The 23,841-nt window shown below is 33.9% G+C and overlaps 4 protein-coding genes across 4 annotated transcripts; all 4 read right to left on the reverse strand.

Moving 5' to 3' along the window:
• Positions 1–1,573: 1,573 nt before the first annotated feature.
• LOC122584023 lies at positions 1,574–4,119 on the reverse strand. The gene is made up of 2 exons (XM_043756384.1): positions 3,992–4,119; positions 1,574–3,884 (listed from the first exon to the last, which is right to left on the reverse strand). The coding sequence occupies exon 2, from the start codon at positions 3,876–3,878 to the stop codon at positions 1,701–1,703; it is 2,178 nt and encodes a 725-aa protein (XP_043612319.1). The 5' UTR covers positions 3,879–3,884; positions 3,992–4,119; the 3' UTR covers positions 1,574–1,700.
• A 2,028-nt stretch (positions 4,120–6,147) lies between these two features.
• LOC122582572 lies at positions 6,148–8,513 on the reverse strand. The gene is made up of 2 exons (XM_043754984.1): positions 7,170–8,513; positions 6,148–7,082 (listed from the first exon to the last, which is right to left on the reverse strand). Exons 1-2 carry the CDS (start codon positions 8,421–8,423, stop codon positions 6,267–6,269), a joined length of 2,070 nt encoding a protein of 689 aa, XP_043610919.1. The 5' UTR covers positions 8,424–8,513; the 3' UTR covers positions 6,148–6,266.
• A 1,958-nt stretch (positions 8,514–10,471) lies between these two features.
• LOC122583735 lies at positions 10,472–12,652 on the reverse strand. The gene has a single exon (XM_043756110.1). It carries the CDS (start codon positions 12,650–12,652, stop codon positions 10,472–10,474), a length of 2,181 nt encoding a protein of 726 aa, XP_043612045.1.
• Positions 12,653–13,955: 1,303 nt separating this feature from the next.
• On the reverse strand, positions 13,956–17,921 carry LOC122583736. Its single transcript, XM_043756112.1, has 4 exons — positions 15,806–17,921; positions 15,277–15,431; positions 14,114–14,251; positions 13,956–14,060 (listed from the first exon to the last, which is right to left on the reverse strand). The coding sequence occupies exons 1-4, from the start codon at positions 17,919–17,921 to the stop codon at positions 13,956–13,958; spliced, it is 2,514 nt and encodes an 837-aa protein (XP_043612047.1).
• Between the last annotated feature and the right edge of the window lie 5,920 nt (positions 17,922–23,841).

Genomic DNA, 23,841 nt, shown 5'->3' on the forward strand with positions numbered 1-23,841 from the left:
AAAAAAGCCATGCACATGGAGTCATGGATTGAAGAATTTCGTGTACAATCTCATATGTAACGCTTTGCAACGCTCTAAGTAAATTGTATTTCACAATTTCCAAAGAATTGTATGTTACAGTTAATCATGCATGTTAAGTGTTCGATAAAATGCCTAAGTGATATCTTGTCATAGGCTTGTAGCGTGAACTTCGGTTTCTTTCATCCTTCTGTTTTATATTTCATTGGTCCATCATAACTTGATTACTTTTTTAGCATTACTTTCTAAAATCTTATTAACCAATCCATACTAACTTAGCATGTGGCCTCATCTCTGTAATATTTTTAATGATTCTTCATTTACTGAAGAATGTTGCCTAAGGTTCACTATACGAGTTTCACTACTACATCCGAGGCGATGGAGACCAATCAAAACTTGCCTCATAGAGACTGGTTTTTGAATCGGTCTTAATGGGGAAAGGGTGTCTCTAAAATAGTATGCTCTTTTTTTTTCCAACCAAAACAAGCAACATAATAAATAGATGCTGGTAGCCTTTGCGTACCAATCTCCTATGCTAGACACGTTGATACTTAGATCGACTGGCAACACGTTGATAAGCATGATGGAACCAGTATTGAGAGTGAAAAATCTATTTGGAAACCGCAGTTTTTTTTTTGTCGAAAGCCTTAGAAGGCATTTGGTGCCATCGCAAGTGTCCAAACCAAAGATGCTAAAGCAACATACAGGCCCACCCACGGCATGGCTTGCTTGGGAGTGTCCAAATACGTCTTTGTAGATAAGGGGAAATGAAGTTGTCATTTGATTGGTATGTATATACTATATAGGAATAGGGGAATGCGATAGATCAAGTTGTAAATATATATCCTTTAAAGTTCAGGAAAGAATGATCAAAGATCTTATTTTTACAAAATTTTGGATAGTATATGTGGTTGAAAGTGTAGTAAACACATAACTGTAAAATTTTGACCCGAAGTAAACACTTGCAGTCAAATTTTTGGAATTTTTCCCATTAACAGAATATTCATTAATCTTTGATGGATTCTAACTGCACGATTAATATCGACGGGTCCTTTCAAGAAGATACTTGTGAACCTTACTATTTCTTGAGAAACTCTCGTCTATTTCAAGCCATACAAGCCTTTGTCTGGTTTCAATATTTTATCATCTTGGAAATTTCTCTTACAAAGTAACAAAGTGTCATTATATCAGTGATGGCCGATGATTTAAAACCAGAGAAAAAAATCTGTCTTTTTTTGCTTCGTTAACTGTGACATCAAAATAATACTTTACACCCATGGTTTCACAGGTAACATTTTTGTACTTTGATTCTAGTCCAAACCTTTCATGGACATACTATATATTATTATCTCTACTACTCTTTATACATGACAAACATATATTTGTCCTCTACAACACCTAGGCAGTCTCATGATCAACCCTCCCAATATATACATATCTAGAACAATTTTAAATATAATCAAGATTTAACACAGACAAACCACACTTATTGAAGAGATCAAAGCCAAGGAATTAATAGAACGAACAGAGTGACAAAAATTAAATCACAGATATCTAATGGTAATTATAGTAACAATATTATTGATAAATGGAAATTACATGTATGGTAATCTAAAATACTTATGCTACATCTTAAGAAAAGTTGGACGGTTTTCCAGAGTATAGCATGAATGGATACAAACTTATGCGATATTGACAATGGTCGATTCATTAGGACATGGAGAAGCTGTATTAGCCCTGACCGGAGAAGTACAACCATTTGGGATCTCATTCTTTGGTAAAGCACGCCACATATCCAAGTATGCCCGAGAGTGCAAATCTAAGTTAGGAAGTTGGCGCGCCTCAAGAATACTCAATATCTGTTTGGATCTACCAAGAAGTTGAGCTGCACTCCAAATGCTCTCTTTCCTTTTCTCCATAGTCTTGTGATGACACTTTGAAGTTATGACACGTGGTAAGTTGGTAAAGCAAGCAGATAGTACATCTGCGGTCATAGTTGATATCCACTGGAAAAGTTCCTCATTTGTTGGCCAGTTTTCTTGTGCATCACAGTGGCGCAAAATTGTTTGGCTGATTCTGTACATAGAGTTTGCTGCAAACTTATATAGTGAGTCATCTAGACTTCCCTTTTTGTAACTCTTGCCTTCTTTCACAACATTCTCTGCTTCATCGCCTAACTGCTGAATGATCTCCTTTGGCGTACTTCCTTTACAAGCATTTTTTTGAAGATCGATTCTTAGCCACCTGCGGTATAGTTCAATTTTAGGCCAAATACGCTTAGCTGCTTTTCTTGCCTTTACCAAGTCACCATTTGTGTTGAGGCTTTCCTCGATAATTCTTGAAAATTCAAGGCCTTCTTTCACGCTAGCAAGTAAAGCCTTGAGATTACCATCATCAATGTTAGGAATTGCAATCGCAATGGATGTTAAGGTTACTGCTACTAGACTCCAACAATATCTGGTTTCTTCTTGATTTAATAAAGTCGGGATTTCATCGTCGACAAACTCAACGACTCCTATGAATCCTTTAGATTTTTCTAGAAGCTTAATAAGGTTACATGGCTCATATTTTTCAGACTCTTGAAGAAGTCGGTTAATTGAGTTGAGTGCACTTCTTGGTATTTTCTCTGATAGTTTTGCCTCCTCTTCAAGTTGTACTACATAAGTAGTATATCTTTTCAACTCTGATTTGGCTTCAGTAGGAGATGCATTTTCTTCCTCTTTAAACCCTCTAAACAATGACTTCCGAAAATAGCAACAACAAGACACACATATTAAACAACATCTGGGTATGAGACAAATGGATTTACATATTACCAATACCGCGATATGAAGTGCTATACAAATGTTCAAAATCATGTTCTTGACAACATGAATTACTTTTCGGCAATGGCGGTTTGGGATATGCAAATCTACATGAATTTCCTTCCAATGTTCGAGCCTTCCAGTCCAATGTTTCTCGACTCGGAACACATTTAGATGATTCAGGCTCCATCTGGTGTTGAGTTGAAAATAGGTGGTAGCAGTGAAACATCTAAAAATTGGTGCTATAGTAGCTACTATAGTCCCCACTGACTGAACAACTAAGATAACTTCGATTGACCACTTATAATCACATTTTTCATTCTCATAACTTGGTTTATCCGTGTACCAGCTTATTAAAAATGATAAAGTAAAGAGGTCATAGACGAAGCATAAAACCCCAAAAGCACAAGAAATTGGTGAACAAGCAATCACAAATTGAGGATTGCCCGTTTCTGCCAACATCCAATACTTTTTAACACAATGTGTGAGTTCTTTGGTAGAGAAATTCTTCTCTACTTTGTTTGTAGTCAATCTTTGAAAGTCCTTATATCGGTGTTCTAAAATACTTCTATATGATTTAACTGTCAAGGCTACTGAAAAAGGCCATAATAGGGGAAACATAAGTAAAACTTTTCCTGCCAGTCTAGCTAGAAGCACCTTAGTACTCAACTGGATCCACACATTCACTGCAATGGTAACTATGAGGATACCAAAAGCTATCATAGTTGAGAAAAGTTCATTTTCGCCCATTAGCCCTAAAGAAGGGAGAAAGTTGGCTAACATTGTGACCAAGAAAAAAACGCTAACATACTTTGCGCTTACATCATTATCAGACATCTCAACGGTAAGATCCACTGGTAGCTTCATTGCTACCGCTATGAGTGTGATGGAAGCAGCATTTATAATGAAAAATCTACATGGAAACCAGAGTTTCCGTGGTCGTTGTCGGAAACCTTGATATAAGTCTCCTACCATAGCAAGAGTGCAAACTAGAGAGGCTACACCAATGTACAAACCCACCCAAGGGATGGCATCCTTTGGAGACTCCCAAGCCATTTTTTTCTAGACAAGAGAAATTGAGCTTAAATTAGTTGCACAAGTGATAACTTATATCAATGATGAATATCCAGAGAAATATGTTGGAAAAAAAGGAAAGTAGAACTAGCTACCTAGTAAGAACTTTATTTTAATTATTACTGTGTCCAGTTGCGATGCGTCGTCAAGAATCTAGATATAGAGTTTTCTTTCTTAGTATGTACTATGTGAGTTGCTTGGTATGTATATAGATAGGAATATAAGATCCAAGTGATCCGGTTGCAAATATATATCTTGAAAAATTGCATGAAAGAATTTTCTTCACAGGGCCACCTTATTAAAAAATCTAATTGTATATGTGGTTGCAAGTGTAGTAAACATATAATTCTAAAAGTGTTGACTCAAAGTAAACACTACGTAGTACTTGCAACCAAATTCTTGGAAGCTTTCCCAACAATGAAAGGTTCATCTTATTTTTGACGGATTATAAGTACATGAATAACCTATCAAACGTGCTCTGTTAAGAAGATACTTGTGAATTCTACTATATCTAGAGAAAGTGTGGTTTATTTCAGGCCATACATACAAGTCTTTCTTTCTTGGATATATTGCTCTTACTAAGAAACAAAAAGTCACTATATGAGTGATGGCTGATTAATTCAGAACAATATGAAAAAAATATGTCTTTTCCTTGTTCATTGTGAGTTGTGATTTAAAAAAAAAAAACTAATCGTAATTAGATTATTTGTACACCCCAATTTACACTTAACATTCCTATAACAACTTATTATCACAAGATAAACCAGTAACTGACCGAAAACTTTTCAGCCATTAGGCACAACTTTATAAAATATAAAACAGTAACGATATAATAATATGGAATAAACAAAGAGCCACAGGGAGTCAAGAACTTTATGTCATAATCTTATATGCAACCGTTTGCAAAGCTTGGGGGAAGTTGTATTTCAAAATTCCTAAAGGATTATATGTTACAATTAATAATCATATGAATATTATATATTCGATAAAATGCCTAAGTGATATCTTGTCATAGGCTTAACGGAAATCTTGGGTCGTTATATCTACAATCAAGAGACACGTTGACTAGACTGCAAAATATATAGATAGACATTTACTCATCACATAATAGTTACTATGAACGATTTATTGGAACTTGAAGAAACCGACCATGGGTAGCTTCATTGCTATTGCTATGAGTGTGAGGGAAGCAACATTGATGGTGAAAAATGTGCATGGAAACCAAAGTTTCCATTGCTGAAAGCCTTCAAAGGCATCCGCTGCCATTGCTATAATACAAAGAAAAGATGCTAAGCAAACATATAAACCCACCCACGGAAACAAGTTTCTAACGAGCTAGTCAAAGTTTAATATCTTACGAGTATACAGTTCAATTAACTCATTTACACTGCAAACTTAATTAAGTTATAACAAATTAATTATAAGTCATCCCAGACTACATGGAATTTGTTTCAAACATTTCACAACAAGGTTTAGCTTATCGAATTACATCAGACTCAGTAGTTGACTAAAAAACGAGCACAAACACGACACAACATGGTAACGAATATACAATGGCCACTACCTCGGTGGTCATTGTTGCGGTTTCATGAAAAATTTTGGCTTGATAATTCGAAGTTCAAACTCCCATACCGTCCACCCTTATTGTTAAGTAAGAATTGGAAAAATTACTGTTAAGTAGAAGTGCAGATTTGTTGCGTGTTAAGTTGAGTGTATTTATCTTTATTGTGAAAAATGTTTTGCCACGCCTAAATACGTGATTAATTGTGTCTGTGTGTGACGCTATCTATGAAAACTTAACTGTAGTTCCCTTGTAGTATAAGCGGTTACAACTTAATTACTGTGCAGTGAAAGTACGTTTAATTTGGATTTACACTTGTTGTCTCAAATCCATCCCTGGTACTTTTACCAGGTGTACGTGGTCTCAAATTCGGCTTGATGAAGAATGTTAAGTAGGAGCGCTGATTTATTGGGTGTGCATTAAATTGAGTGTAGTTATCTTTTGTAAAATAAGTGGCCATCTAAATACGTGACCAACTGATGTGGCTGTATGTGTAATTTACATTATTTGTGACAACTAACAACTTAAATCGATTGTAGTTCCCTTGTAGCATGCATGGTTACAAGTTAGAACTTACTGTGTGATGTAAGTACGTTTTGGATTTGCAATTGTTGGAACTTTTCCTCTACTAAAAAAAGAAGATATACGATGATATACGAGTATTTAATCTTGAAATCAAAGAGCGCACTATGACGACAATAGATGACAGTAATGCTATTACCAACAAGTAGAAATAGATACAGGTACATTATTCCATATATAATTAGTGGTATTCGTAAAATATTAGAGAATACTAGTGTAAATCATTATTACATGATAGTTACACTGTGTGATTCATTAGAACTTGCAGAAGCACAACCCTTTGGCATTTGACTTTTAGGCAGTGCATGCCACTTATCTAGGTACGCCATAGAATCCATATCTAGGTTAGGAAGTTGGCGCGATTCCAGGATCTCTAAGATCTCTTTCGATTTACCAAGAACTTGAGCTGCCGTGCGGATACTGTCTTGCCTTTTCTCTATTGCATCGTGATGACACTTCATGGTTATGACACGTGGTAAGTTGGTAAAGCAAGCATACAAGATATCTGCAATTATTGTTGATACCTGCTCAAAAACTTCGTTATCTGTTGGCCAATATAATTGGTTGTTGTACCGATGCAGTAAAGTTTGGGTGATTCTGCACATGGATTTCGCAGCAATGAACTTATGAAATGAGGGATGTAGACTGACATTTTTGAGGTCTTTAAAATCTTCCACAATTTCCCCTGCTTCATCACGCAACCATTGAAGAATTTCTTTTGATGTTTTTCCTTCACGTGCCTTCTTCCGAAGATTGAATCCTAGCCACCTTTTGTATAAGTCAACTTCTGTGCCCACACGTCCAGATGCTCTTCTCACCAATTCATCACTTGAATTGAGGCTTTCTTCGACAAGTCTTACAATTTGGAGACCTTCTTTCATGCCTTCAAGTAACCCCTTGACATGGTCCTTGGCTATGTTAGGAAGTGCTATAACGATGGCTGTCAGTGTCAGTGTTACTAGGCTCCAGGAATTCTGGATTTTTTCTGAAGATGGTACTTGCTCACTGTCAAACTCTACTACTCCATTGAAACCTGTAGATTTCTGTAGCAACGTTATCAGATTTCTTGGCCTTTTCTTTTCAGACACATGTAGAAGTTGAGTTATAGAGTTGAAAGTATTTTTTAATACTCTTTCTGAAAGTTTTGCATCGTCTTCAATTTGTATAACATACTTCCGATATTCTTCGATCTCTGATCTCCCATCCATGCCGGATACATTTGGTTCCTTTTTGAACATTTTCCACACAGACTTGCAGATATACCAACAACATGATAACGTGATCAATAAAATTGTTGTAATTAGACATATTGTTTTGCACACAACCACAACTGTTAATTGAAGTGCTATGCAAAAGTTTAGAAGCATGTTTCTCAAAACAAGGAAAACTTTTTTGCATCCACGTCCTGGGATATGTGAACTAACATGGCTGTGTTTCCACTCCTGAAGCATATGGGTCCAATGTTTCTCGACTTTGAACACGTTTAAATGGTTCATGCTCCATTTTATGGAGAGGCTGAAATAACTGAAGCTCGTCAAACATCTAAAAATTGGCGCTATGCTACCAACGACAATCCCAACTAAATCAACGCTAATAATTACTTTTAATGACCACTTATAATCTGATGCTTCAATAGGTATCAAATTATCAGAAAATAGCTCCTTCACAAAAATAAGTGAAAGGGAAGCAAAGAGTGCAAGGAGTAAGCAAATAACCCCAAAAACAGAAGACACTTGTGAACATGCAATCACAAATTGTGGGTTACCTGTTTCTGCCATCATCCAATACTTTTTAACATTGTTCATAAGATCCTTGTAGGAGAAATTTATCTCTTGTTGATTGAATTCCGATCTCTGCAACTCCTTGTACCTTTGTTCTAGAATTCTTCTAGAAGCTGGAACCGTCAATGCTACCGAAAACACCCATAAAAGAGGAATCATCACAAGAAGTGATACACTCATAGCAAATAGACGTCCAATTATTTGGATCCATATATTTGCTGTAATGGTGACTATAAGGATACCCCATGCTACCATATTAAGTAGAAGTTCTCTGTCACCCATAAGCCCTAAAGAGGGTAGAAAATTCGCTAACATTGTGATCAAGAAAAAGATGCTGGTAAGCTTGGCAAAGAAATCTCCGTAAGGAGACTCGAGATCAACATTTAGATCAACTGGCAGCTTCATTGCTATTGCGATAAGCGTGATTGAAGCTGTATTCAGAGTGAAAAACCTATTTGGAAACCACAATTTCCATTTTCGAAAGCCTTGGAAGACATCGGCTGCCATCGCAAGAGTGCAAACCAAAGATGCTACTGCAACGTATATGCCCACCCATGGCATGGCGTCCTTGGGTTCGAATCTCTTCTCCTCCGTCATATCCATCTTTTTAGACAAGGGAAGAATGTAACTTGCTTGGTATGTATATATGAAGGAATATATGGATCCGATACATCTAGTTGTAAATATATATCCTTAAAAGTTTCAGGGGAAAATGATCAAAGATCATATTTTTTACAATTCTGTCCATATGTGCAATTTCCCTTCACCTTCCTTTCACTGGCCAGCTCGAGAAAAATCCGAACAGCATATGTGGTTGCAAGTTTAGTAAACATAGAATTCTAAATTGGTTGACCCGATGTAAACACTACCTGCCAGTTCATCTCATATTCGACGGATTGTGAACTCTACTATATATTCCCCAGAAAAAGGCGTCTATTCAAGCCATACAAAGCTTTGGCTGGTTTCAGTATTATATCTTCTTAGAAATTTCCCACAAAGAAACAAAGAGTCATTTCAATCAATAACATTTTACATGGAAAAAAAAAAACGGTAGGCACAACTTCATAAAATAAAAAAGATATTATAATCTGGAAAAAAAAGACATGTGGATTTAAGAATTTTATGTAATAATCGATATGGAACACTTTACATAGCTTCAGGTAAGTTGTATTTCAAAGTTTTTAAAGTAATCGTATGTTCCAATTAATCATGCATATTATGTGTTCGATAAAATGCCCAACTGATATATATGTTGTCATAGGCTTGTAGTGTGAACTTCGAGAGTCAAATTCTTTCATCCTTCTAACAAATCTTGAGTAGGATTACCTTTGAGGATCTTATTAACAAATCCATTCTAATTAAGTTACCCAATAGTCTCTCATCTCTGGTATATTTTAATGATCCCTCATAGCTAGATTAGCATTTATTTACTGGAACAAAAAAGAACAATTTCTTTGCAGAAGTATGTTATCGTATGGGGACTCGTTAATGAATCGGTCTTAAAGCGGATGCGTGTGTCCAGGATATCGATTAAGAAAAATATAGAAATGGGTCGGGACGCCGCTTCAAATCATTCATACAAGGCACAACTTATAAAATACAAAAGAGAAATAATAATCCGGAATAAACAAAAAGCTACATGTAGTCAAGAACTTTATGTATAATTTATTTTTTTTTTGAACGGCATTATTTATTTACACCAAAAAAAAAAAAAACACTTTATGTATAATCTGATATGCAAAGCTTCAGGTAAGTTGTATTTCAAAATGTTACAAAATCACGCATATTAGATGTTCGATAAAATGCGCCTAAGTGATATTTTGTCATAGGCTTGTTGCGTGAGCTTCGAGAGTTGGGTTTTTTCATCCTTGTTCCATCCATGCTAATTAACTTTGAGGGCATCCTGGGTCATTTTAAATACAAACCGTTGTTGAATTTCTTGAATATTGTAAGAAGAAGACGAATCACTGGGGATCTGTATCCCACTCTTGGATAATGTGTGCCACTTATTGGTATGCAATTGAGTCCACATCTAACTTAGGAACTTGGCGTGCTTTAAGAATCTTTGTGGATCTACCAAGAAGTTGGGCAGCGGTTTTGATTTTGTGCTCCCTTTTCTCTATTGCAACGTCATGACGCTTCATTTTTATGACAGATGGTAGCGTGAACTTTGAGAGCCGGCTTCTTTCCATCCTTCTGGGTTGTATTTCCTTGTTCAATCATAATCTTGATTAGCTCCTTAGCAATACGTCTGAAGATTTTATTAACAGGATTATTCCTTAGAGATTGGTTTCTGAATCCGTTTTAAAGAGAAGGGGTGTCTGAGTGTCTCTATCCAGGATACCGATTAAGATATATAAAGAAATGGGTCTCTAACACAGGACGCTCTATTTTTTCTTTCAACCAACAAAAGGAACGCCATAATACCACAGATACATATAAAGACCAGATAAGTAAGACCACACAAATAAGATTAAGTAATTCATTTTTACTTGTATAAGGCTCCCATTTCTATCGGTGTCTACTATCAAGCTTGATTCATGAACCTCTTAGTGATAAACAGAAACTACATGTAGGGTAATTTATAATACTTATGCTACATCATAAAAAAGCTGACAATTTCCAGATTTTGAATATAAAGCGATACAAACTTATATGATATTAACAATGGTCGATTCATTGGAATATGGAGAAGCTGTATTACCCCTGACCTGAGAAACACAACCATTTGGTATCTCATTCTTTGGTAAAGCATGCCACATATCCAAGTATGCGCGAGAGTGCAAGTCTAAGTTAGGAAGTTGACGCGCTTCAAGAATACTCAATATCGGTTTGGATCTACCAAGAAGTTGAGCTGCACTCCAAATGCTGTCTATCCTTTTCTCTATTGCCTTGTGATGACACTTTGAAGTTATGACACGCGGTAGGTTGGTAAAGCAAGCACATAGTATATCGGCGATCATGGTTGATATCCACTGGAAAAGTTCCTCATCTGTTGGCCAGTTTTCTTGTGCATCACAGTGGCGCATAATTGTTAGGCTGATTCTGTACATTGAATTTGAAGCAATAAACTTATGTCGCGAGTCATCTAAACTTCCCTTTTTGCAACTCTTGAGTTTTTTCAAGATTTTCTCTGTTTCATCAGCTAACTGCTGAATAATCTCCTTTGATGTACTTCCTTTACAAGCATTTTTTTGAAGATCAATTTTTAGCCATCTGCGGTATAATTCAATTTCAGGCCAAATTCGCTTAGCTGCTTTTCTTGCCTTTACCAAGTCACCATTTGTGTTGAAGCTTTCCTCAATATGTCTTGAAAATTCGAGGCCTTCTTTCATGCTAGCAAGTAAACCCTTAAGATGACCATCATCAATATTAGGAATTGCAATAGCAATCGATGTTAAGGTTACTATTACTAGACTCCAGCAAAATCTGGTTTCTTTTTTATTTAATAAAGTCGGGACTTCATCATCAACAAACTCTATGACTCCCATGAATCCCTTAGATTTTTCAAGAAGCTTGATAAGATTACGTGGCTCATATTTTTCCGACTCTTGAAGAAGTCGACTAATCGAGTTGAGTGCGCTTCTAGATATTTTTTCTGATAGTTCTGCCTCCTCTTCGATTTGTACAACATAAGTAGTATATCTTTCCAACTCTGATGTGGCATCAGTAGTAGATGTATTTTGCTCCTCTTTAACTCCTCTAAACAATGATTTTCGAAAATAGCAACAACCAGAAACACATATCAAACAACATCGGGGAATGAGACATATGGATTTACATATTACTAATACCGCTATATGAAATGCCATACAAAAGTTCAAAATCATGTTTTTAACAGTATGAATTACTTTTCGGCAATGGCTGTTTGGGATATGCAAATCTACATGAATTTGTTTCCAATGTTGGAGCCTTCCAGTCCAATGTTTCTCGACTCGGAACACATTTAGATGATTCAGGCTCCATCTGGTGTTGAGTTGAAAATAGGTGGTAGCAGTGAAACATCTAAAAATTGGTGCTATAGTAGCTACTACCGTCCCTACTGATTGCACGATTAAAATAACTTCGATTGACCACTTATAATCAGACTTTTTATCCGTATAAAGTGGTTTTCGCAGGTACCAGCCAATTAAAAAACCTAAAGTAAGGATGTCTAAGTAGAAGCATAAAACCCCAAAAGCACAAGAAATTGGTGAACAAGCAATTACAAATTGGGGGTTGCCGGTTTCTGCCATGATCCAATACTTTTTAACACAATGTGTGAGTTCATCGGTAGATAAATGTAACTTTATTTGATTTGTAGTTGATCTATGGAAATCCTTATATCGAAGTTCTAAAACCCTTCTAGATGATTTAACTGTCAAAGCTACCGAAAAAGGCCATAGTAGGGGAAACATAAGTATAACTTTTCCTACGAGTCTAGCTGGAAGCACCTTAGTGCTCATTTGGATCCACACGTTCACCGCAATGGTGATTATGAGGATACCAAAAGCTATGATATTTGAGAAAAGTTCTTTATCACCCATAAGCCCTAAAGAAGGGAGAAAGTTGGCTAACATAGCGAGCAAGAAAAAAATGCTGACATACTTAGCAACAAGATCATCATCGGGCATGTCAGTAGTAAGATCCACTGGTAGCTTCATTGCTATTGCTATGAGTGTGATGGAAGCAGCATTTATAATGAAAAATCTACATGGAAACCAGAGCTTTCGTGGTCGTTGTCGAAAACCTTGAAATAAGTCTGCTGCCATAGCAAGAGTGCAAACTAGAGAGGCTACACCAATGTACAAACCCACCCATGGGACGGCGTCCTTTGGAGATTCCCAAGCCATTTTTTTTCTAGACGAGAAGTGATAACTTAGACTGATGATTGATATCTCTAGAAAAATGTATATGAAGTTAGGAAAAAGGGAAGATATAAGTAGCTATTTGGTAAAACATTCCTTTTGCAGTTTTGGTTAGGATGAGTGGTCAAGAATCAAGAAAAAAGTTTTCCTTTCTCTAATCTTAAAAGGTAAAGAAAAGTTTGTCCTGCCTTTGATTAATGGACGATGTGTCACTTAGCACTTTGTGAAAGCTTGTATAGTAACAAACAACCATATGTCCATATCCAAATTTCCATTTCACAAAGTATGGAGAGGTGAGATATAATTAAACACCCGTAGATAGTGGTGAATCCAGAGTTTCACTTAAAAGTAGGTCCTTCTTAACTTATTAAAATTGAAAGTGAGTGTGTTAATTAGTTGGTCTGGTCGGTCAGACCGACACTACACTGTCTATAACATGAATTATGCTTGCTACGAAAAATAAGACACAATCTAATAAAATAATATAAAAACATTTTTTTGAGTATAATGTTATGTTCAAAGTTTATAATAAAATTTTACATTCAATTAAGTAAGTCATATTTAAGATTAAACCATAACTAATTTAGAAGTTACCATAAAACAAGTTCTAAAAATGATAAAAATGCATTATTAAAGTAGAAAATGCTAAGTACTTTATGGTAAAAGTACAATTATTCTAAATACGTTAATTATAAACCGTTAGAGATATAGTTAGCAAAACCCTATTAAATTAAGACAAATACACACTTATGACATAAATTTTTATAAAAGATTAAGTCTTAGGGAGGTTGACAGTCATGCCACATATGCCTATCAATCAAATAATTATAAAAAATAAATTAGTGCCCGATATTGTTGTGTAGTTTCCTTAATTAATTATGTAATATTACTATATTGAAATTTTAGCAACTATGTTTATACGGCTGGCTTTCATAAAATAACATATATCGAAATATGTCCATAGTCAAATAGCTAGGGGCTGTTTTGAAAATATTTAAAACTTATAGTGGATTTTATAAAAAATTGAAATAATAACTATAAAATATGAGATAAACATACTGTATATCTTCTTCTTCTTCTTTGTGACAAACTGACAAGAAAAGTAAAACCCACCAATCCACCATTAAAGAAAATAATCCTTTATGATCATCTTTCTATACCAGTGAGGCGTCTTATACTGTCTGTCGGTCATACCAAGGTAGTTCCTGGTACATATCCAAGGTAGTTCCTAGTAAATCTGATTCCATGGTTCGTATAGAAGTTTAAGTCTAAGGTAGGTCCTATAGTACTATGGATCCGCCCCTGCCCGTAGAATTGCTGCTTCCAAAAGAACCCCGACCGAACCGTTAAGCTCTGTCTCCAAAAACAAATAGTTTTTCACTTGATCTAAATCCTACTTGTTTTAAAGCTTGTATAGTAAAATATGCAATAGGGGGTTGACATTGCCAACGACTTGGAGTCGCGGTTTGGCCCAAACCACGCGGCTACACCGCCGTCAAGGTCACGGCTTTGGGCACAGTTTGGGTAACCTCGGTTTGGCAAGCTACGTGTGAAACCACGTAGCTTTGTAACCATTGAATGGTCCTAAACCCACCAACGGTATATTCTGTAGCCTAGATTGTACCCATATCGTATTGAGGAAGTGTTTTTAGGCCTAATTTTCTTGGAATTGAACCGCAAATGGTTGATCCGGCCTTTTTTCCTGGTTGAACTGGTCAAATTGGTTTTTATTCTTTTCCCCGAATCTTATACAAAAGAGAAAACCTTTTATAGATTTAAATTTAAGTTTAAATTTTGTAACAATTAAATTGGTATTATTTTTAACTATACTATAAGTGTATTGTGACTATATTAATTTATTATAATAAAATAAGCGCAGTAACATTTTATAAAATACACAAACCCGCTTCAACAATTGGTTTTAACCTCTCGGTCAGTACGATTAAAAAACCAGATGTTATAAGATATATAGGTTACAACCATTGTACATTTGGGTAATTTGACTTGAACTTCTTGTATCTTGTAACGTTCGGTAGTGACTCAAAGGTAAGGCAAATAAAGCAAGGGTTTTAGGCCCCGTATTATTGAAGGCCTCAAATTTTATATATATGTTAAATATATCAATTTAGTTAATAGTGGTGACTCAAGGGTAAGTCATCACCAAACTTTCGTTAACCAAGTTTATTTTTTGCTAGCTAACTGATTGATTGATTGAGTGAATTGTAATACGTTTTGGGTTTTTTTTCTCCTTTTTAAATAAGTTTTAGTGGTAAATATATAGACCTCATTTTATAGTTTTGTTTTAGGCTCCAACATGGCTTGAGCCGCTAGTACTGGTAACATTATTATAACTACACGATCAACATGTTACAATTTTGTAAAAATACTAAATCGAACTGAATTTTATTACCAAAGAATCAAGCTCCTTACAAGTTACAACTCGATAACAATGATTTATTCACAATCGTGTACAGATCTAAAGGACTAGGTTGTCCACAACTGTGTGCAACTCTAAACAATCAAGTTACATACTCGAGAGAAAGAAAACAATACAAATGAATCAATAGTTATATGATTACAAAGACAGAAATACAGAGAATAATACATACACAGAAAAAAGAGGTGAACACTCGAATGAATGAGAGGAGAAACCCAGATATTTTACTCCAAGTTTTCTTTTTCACAAGAACAGTCCCTGCATAACGATAAAGTAACAAAACAGACCTTCTACTATAAAACTTATCAGGAATGTCAGAATCAGTCCCTGAGAGTTATAAACTTATATTTTTGTAATTATAAACTTTATTTCAACGAATTTTTCGTTGAAATAAATATGTGTAACCTCTACTATTTCAAGAGACGGCGGCCATCGATTATTTTTAAGCCATATGATCATCATTTTCTTAAAAATTTCTGTTATGAAGAAAAATATGTCATTATATTTATGAAGGTCGTTAATTAATAACTACAAAAAATTAATTAACAGAATTTCATCTTGAGGACATCATGGGTCTATTCATATATACAATCATGTTAACCCCTTGTGAATTTCTAAGCTATGCAATAAAAAGACAGATGCTCATCACATAAAAGTTACTATGAACGATTCATTGGAACTTGAAGAAACCGGTATATTGCCTGAAGAAGACGAACCACTGGGCATCTGTATCTCGCTCTTGGATAATGTATGCCACTTATCAATGTATGCCATTGAATCCGCATCTAATTTAGGAAGCTGGCGCGCTTTAAGCATCTTTAGAATCTTTTTGGATCTACCAAGAAGCTGAGCAGCTGTTTTGATTTTGTGTTCCCTTTTCTCTATAGCAACATCATGACACTTCATTTTTATGACGGATGGGAGGTTGGTAAAGCAGGCGCATAATATATCTGCGGCGGTAACTGATATCCACTCGAAGAGCTCCACATCCGTCGGCCAATTTTCTTGATCATTACAGTGGAGTAGTATGGTTTCACTGATTCTATACATGGAACTTGCAGCTATAAGCTTATGAGGTGACTGATCTTGATTACCATTTTTGTAGCTTTTGTGCTCTATCACGGTTTTTACCATTTCATCGGCCAAGCACCGAAGAATTTCCTTTGATGTTTTTCCTTTTAGAGCATTCTTTTGAAGATCTATTTGAAGCCACCTGCCATATAGTTCAACTTCTGTCCACACACGTCTAGATGTTTTTCTTACCTCGACTAAATCATCATTTGCATTCAGGCTTTCTTCAATGTATTGTACAAATTCGAGGCCTTCACTCATGCTTGCAAGAAACCCCTTGACATTGCACTTTTCAATGTTCGGAAGTGCCAAAGCAACACCGGTTAATGTTATTGCTACTAGGCTCCAACACCTATGGGGCGCATCCGTGTGCAAAGGTGGGACGTCTTCGTTGTCAAAGTCTACAACTCCATCGAATCCGGTAGATTTCTCAAGAAGCTTCATAAGTTTACTTGGCTCTTTCTTTTCAGACTCATGAAGAACTCGAGTTATAGCTTTTAGTGCATTTCTTAGTATTCTCTTTGAGAGTTTTGCTTCGTCTTCAATCTGTAAAGCATATCGAGTATATTGCTCCATCTCTGACCTGACATTGTTGTCGGATGCAATTGTTTCCTCTTTTTTCAACAATGACTTGCAACAATGCCAACAATAAGAGAACAAGATCATAAAAGTTACAGGAATGAGACATATTGTTTTACATGTAACTACAATTGTTATTTGAAGTGCTATGCAAAAATTCAAAATTATGTTTTTGAGATTATGGAAAACTATTTTGCAATAAAAGCCTGGGATGAGTGAAAGCACATGGATGTCTTTCCATTGTTGAAGCTTTCTAATCCAATGTTTTTCGACTTTGAATACATTTAAATGGTTCCTGCTCCATTTCTTGGAGAGACTGAAATAACTGATAGACGTCAACCATCTAAAAATTGGTGCTATACTACCTATGATTACCCCGATTGACTGTACCGTGATAATCAAATCGATCGACCACTTATAATCTGATTCTCCATGCCAAAAATTTGATATCTCACTAAACAAGGTTATTAAGAAAATAAGTGAAATGCAAACAAGGAGTGAGCATATAACCCCAAAAGCAGAAGAAATCGAAGAACAAGCAATAACAAATTGGGGGTTACCAGTTTCTGCCATCATCCAATACTTTTTAACATGATGTACAAGTTCCTTGGATGAGAAGTTGACTTGTTGACCATGTGAGTCCAACCTATGAATCTCCTTGTATCGGTTTCCCAAAATTCTTCTAGATGCCGGAACTATCAAAGCTATCGAGAATGGCCATGGAAGGGGAAATAGAGATATGAGTAAATATATCGGAGGTGCAAAAGAAGCGTTGGTACTAAATTGGATCCACACATTTACACTTATTGTAATTATGAGGATACCAAAGGCTAAAATGTTCATCAGAAGTTCCTTGTCATTCATAAGCCCTAAAGAAGGAAGAAAGTTGGCTAACATGGTTACCAAGAACATGATGCTAACAAGCTTAACCGTAGAATCAATACCTCTAGACATATTAGTGGTTAGATCCACGGGTAGCTTCATTGCTATCGCTATGAGTGTGAGGGAAGCAGCATTGATGGTGAAAAATTTGCATGGAAACCAAAGTTTCCATTGCCGAAAGCCTTCAAAGGCATCGGCTGCCATTGCTATAATACAAAGAAAAGACGCTAAACAAACATATAAACCCACCCACGGCATAGCGTCCTCAGGGGAATTCCAACCCATATTGCTAGGAGAAAGTGAAAAATTAACTTAAGACCTCCCAGATGATGATAATATGATATTACCAAACAATTAGCTATAAAATATTTGTAAGCAGATGGTTGAAAACATAGTAAACAATTGATTTAGCTAAAGGTTGATCCAAAGTAAACACGCAATGTTTATCAAGAATAATATCCATTTTTTAATTTATTTAATAGTAGATGTTATCAGCAAATATAAAAGTCAAAGGTTTATGTAGATGTTAAAAAACCAATAAATTTGCAGCATACCAAACCAGATACAATATAGAATCTAAGTTATTATATGATAATAATTGACTAGTCATCTGAAGCAATCCTTAATGTCAACTTGAAAAGTTGCAAGAAAAGTTTTTTTCAATAATTTGGAAACAAGGACAATGTGTACATGTTTATAATTTATATCAATTGGTGATCATTTCCAAGCATTGAAATACATATCCAAAGTGTCTCTTCGAGGTATGATTAGCCATTTCGATATTCTTAAGTAGCTTAATGGAGGACTTTTAACGAAAATGTTTTCAACAAATGAACAAAGTCAATGGACAAAAATAATGAATTAGGCATGATCTTGTGTGGGTGCTATATACTTACATGTGGACTTGATCTTAAAAATAATTTAAGGGGTTACATTGAAATATATATAGTATGTTTTGGGCTAAATGATACCCAAAGCCCAGGCTGGTCTGGACCCTAAAAACTGAGCCAAGCTAAGCCTTGTACATCATACGTACGCAGTTGGACTCGAACGGGTGTGTCTGCTTTTATACCAAAATAGTGTAGTTGAAAATATTTATGTAGTTGGAACACACTTTGTGTTTATGTGTTAACAAGAAATTAAAATCGGGGTTAAAAGTAAAAACACCTTTAAATACGTACTTTACCGGGTAATATTAGTACATAACTCATAACTGTCTTTTAATTATGAAAGAAAATAAATAAATGAGTAACAATAAAGTCACATTTGAGATTTCCTTTCGGGCCCATTAGGTTTTTGGTCCAACAAGCTGGTCTGGCCCAATCCTCCATAACACTCTTCAACTGTCATGTGTGTTGTTTTTCTATTTTTTTTTTCTTTGAACTTGGAAGAACTATAATTTATTATAATACTTCTATATATATAACTTTACTTAACATCGATCATTAAAAAATATTGATAAGACATAAAAACATATTAACGTGTTGTTTTATGAACATAAAAACATAAAAAAATATGTAACTGTGAGATGCTAACTAATTGGTCACTTAATGGTGCTTGTCTTCTTTTGGTGTATATTTTCAAAATTAAATTAATGAAGTATGCGCCATTAAAAATTTTTTACCTAATTGGTCATTATTGATTAGCCATTCATTTGATTTTATGTTTTAATAATAGGTAGCAATAACTCTTTACATAAACATAATACATCTACCAGAGATACTTAAATTCATAATTTACTTTTAATCGTGAATGATTTTTTTTCAATCAATAACAACAAAGTGAATTAAATAAAAAGGTAGGAGGCAAGTAATGGTGAGCATGAATGGTTGTGGAAAGGGGACATATCCTTTACATTGAACATGGAAATATCCCCCCATGCATGGAAGCCCATGTATTTTGCTCAAAGTTCTATTATTCTAAGCGTTATAAATATATATATTATACATATACAAACATGTAGCTTCTTTCTTTTTTCTTTTAGTTTAGGCAACAATTAGCTTTCTTAGTATTCAATTTATTATCATCATATATATTATGAAAGCTATACACAACCAACTGTTTTGCTATATTTGTGCAGTGACACTTAAAATGTCGTAAATCGCAGGGTCTTTTCTTTTGTCTTAAGATTATGATAAAAATAACATACGATGACTAGCTACTCATCTTTTGACATTGCAAGTATAGTATACTAGTGTTCAATCATTCATGTATGCACGATTGTTTGTTTTATTAATTAGAAACTTAAATTCATGTGTGTTATCTTATAATTGACCGTCAAAGATACTAGCTATGTAAGTGACAGCTTCTAATCCTTAATTTAATTTCTTCGTGTTTTTATTATATCCTGGATAATCTTGATAGGCTTTATTATTTCTATAAATACTTAAATGTTCCATGATACACCATGCTCTTATTTTCTTCTTTCAAAATCCGTAGAAAAAGACTCGAACTATTTGATTCAAACATTATATTTTATTTTATTTTTGATGTATTGATATATTTACTAATCGAATTAAAATTCTCTAAGGTTGATTCAACTTTATAACTTTAACATTGAATTAAATCCAATGTCAAAATTAAAATTTGATGTTTATATCTTAACCATTAGATTTATTTCAGTGGTTAAAGTTGATTCAGTTTAATTTACCTATAAAGTTGAATTAGTATTATAGTATCTCAATCCTTACTAGTCTAGGAAAAACGTACCTAACTACACTAATTACAACAACTATTGGCCGTTAAAAGAAAGTAAATCCTAAAGTATATATTCAAGTGTAATTAAATAGTTACTTAATCAAAAACATTTACTACAAAGTTATTTTTAAATCAAAATTAGTATAAATTATTATTTAGTTTGTAAAGATTATGCAATGAATTGCAGACACATTTGTTCTAATCTTTTCATGCTCATCAAAAGTAACATGTTTTTAATTTCACATGTTCTCGTATTTTACCAATTATAGTATTTATTTTGTAATGTAAGTACATATACATTAGTCAGAAAGTGATTTTAAATCATCCCATGATGTATAATTTTATGAACATGCATTGATGCTTATGATAATGTTACTTGCTCACCAAAAATTTTTTATTTATATATTTTTTTTGCAGAGCTTACTTTCAATTATAATTAATGTTCAGTGTACATATGGTTTTTGTAATATTCGTACTTTATATATTACTTAAATCGAGTTAATTATTATTTACCAGCCTATGGATCAGCGATGTCTAGGATCAAGCATACAGTACTATACTGCTACAAGCATCTTCAGCTGTTAATTAACCGGCCGGATGAACTCAATTCAGATTAAATAAATTAATTAATTTATACTACGTACTCCGTAGTAGATTTTTTTTTAACAACTTTTAAATATACGAAGAAAACGAATTTGGTTTAACGATTAGGAGTCTTGATGTTCTCACGCGCGAGTAGTTTTAAAATCAGGTGATGTCACTGGTTACACACTTTAGTAGCCAAGGAAATGTCTTCCCCAAGTGACTTGAGCCGAAAAAGTTTATCTGTTTTCGAGTTTTCAAAAATATTAGAAATAAATAATTGAATAACTTTTTTTTTCAAACATTCAGGGGGAATACGACATCAAAAAAACTCACCGAATAATGGTAAAACATTGTACGTATTTTAGACAACGACATTTTGACCATGGATAGTTACAAGTATTTGAAAGAAAAACTCAAATTTTGTTATCATTAATGGTTAAACTCAAGACTTTTAAGTAAAACACGATACATAGAGTCCGTTGAGCTGGTCAACATTAGCCTAAAGAATAAAATTACCGCAAAACACATGACACACTCGATATTCTATTCTATCTGATCAACATTCTCTGGAAATTTTCATTCATTTGATCACCAATCTCTTTCTCCACTTTCTCTTCATCGTTTTCAGTTTTCCTTGAACCCCTCTTCACGGAAATCAATGAAACTTTAAAGTGTTATTTTACATAGCTGAGTTTTTTTTTTTAATATAATGAATTAAAAAAGTGAATATATAATAAATATAGAATGAGAATGAGATAGCAATATTGCAACATGGCATGGGTTCAAAGGGCTATTTCAATGAAAAGTGAGTGCAAATATAATTTATGCAATGTCTTATGTGGAGATTGATTTTCTTATTTTTAACAACAAATTAATTTAGGTTTAACGAAATTATCTATTATATGTCCAATTTTAATTTCAAAGAAAACACTCATGTAAATCTGTATTTTAGATTGATTAACATTATGTGGATATTGATTAACATCAGTTTTGTCCAACATAAGTAACTAAACGTTGCTTATGTTTTTGAACTAATTTGGTAGCTTGGAAAAACAAAATAAGAAATGTGATCTAGCTAATTACTTTTGGTGAGTTTGGTATGAAAATCAATATTTCAGGTTATTATACTATTTACTAGATGAATCATTAACCTTTGTGTTATTCACAAATCTAGCTAATTAAGTAGAGCAAACAGGTTTAAGGTTTTTGTATAATTAGTTACTTGATTAAAATGCTAGATGTCCGCATTTTTGTGTATATCATCAATTAGGATATCTCTATTGGCGTCTTTTGAAGATAAATATTTTACAAACCCTTTAATGTTCTTACTATTAGAGTGTGGAAGATGATCAATAATAATGACACTTAAGGACAATATTAAGATAAAGAATGAGTGGATTATAATAGTCACGTTTTAATGTTTTAATGAAAATTATTAAGATATTTATTAGGATGCTATATCAGTTTTCTTTAATTTAGAATATATATCCTTAATATATATATGAAACTCTTGCGTGGAGTGCTGTTCTTGCAGGGCATAAATATATACGAGTATAAGAATAAGTAATTTTTAGACAAAGAAAAAAAGTATAGCCATTAAACATGATTATATGAATGTTTAACCCACTCATTGGATACTGCTCTTTTTAAAGTCTTAAGTTTGTATTCACCTTGAGGATTGATGGAGGATCGGAGGCACATCATGATCACATGAAGAAAAAAAAAACTCTCCTTTTTCGTCTAATGATATTAATTTTCAATACTAAATAAGTTGAATATATAAGTATTGCATAGTGGACTAGCTAGTGGTACTCTTGGTCCACGTGAGTTACCTTATAATAAAAAGATATTGAATTAACTAGTACTTTAATTTTTAGTTATTTGGATTTCTTTCAATTGGAGTACACTTTTAATTAGATGGTACTTTATTTTGTTGTTAAAAATCCATGCGATCAAGAAAGAAAGAAAAGAAAAAAAAAAAAAGTCGTTGCGTGTTTATGATATTCTTAAAGACTTGTATTGAACCTCACAAAGTTATTAGAATAATGATGGGTTTATAAGTAAGAAAAATAATCTTATTTGATGGCTTATTCGTTTATATGGTGCAGGTCTACTTCTTCGTTTTTATTTAATCTTCTGTCTTGTTGAGTACGTTATTGCATAAATCTTAGCATGATTTTTTTTACCGAACATTCAGAAGGTATACGATATCAGAAAAAGTTCGCCGTATAATGATGAAGGCTTGCATGTACCCTATACAACGATATATTGAACATAGAGTGTTACAAGTATTGAAAAGAAAAACCCTAAGATTTAACATCCATAAATCAAACTCAAAATCTTGAGTAAAACAGGAAATGTCTATTGAATTGGCCAACATTGATAATCTTAACATGATTTAAAATCTACAAATAAGTTTATAAATGCCAAATAAATTAAGCACTTAATTCTATCAAAACAAAATAAAACCTTAGCCGAATAAGGCAAAATAAACTAAGCAAGACATGCATCTTCCTTACATTGCCTAAAGGCCCTAACCAATAAACAAAGATACTTGTCATATTTTATTTTATATATACCATTTTATAAATAAAAAAAAAAACTTTCATGTTAAAAGTTACATAAGCAAAAATGTTTAAAAAGCCCCTAATGATTATATTACATTGTCAATCTTTTTTCTTTTAAAATATCATTATTAACCTTTTAAATCAATAATTTTTATATCAATTATCTACACTACTCGATGCCGCTTTTACCACCAATTAACAGTCGTTCCCACCACCATACTGCCGCCGCCACGAACACTGTCGCATTGCGCGGATAGCATGCTATTATTGTTAAATGTAACGGTACATTAAGTTTATCAAATATAGAAGCAAGTAACTCACTGCGTAGTTTTTTATAGTAAATTTATTCAAGCAAA

The sequence above is a fragment of the Erigeron canadensis genome, chromosome 9, assembly GCF_010389155.1.
Source record: "Erigeron canadensis isolate Cc75 chromosome 9, C_canadensis_v1, whole genome shotgun sequence".
NCBI classification, from domain to species: domain Eukaryota; kingdom Viridiplantae; phylum Streptophyta; class Magnoliopsida; order Asterales; family Asteraceae; genus Erigeron; species Erigeron canadensis.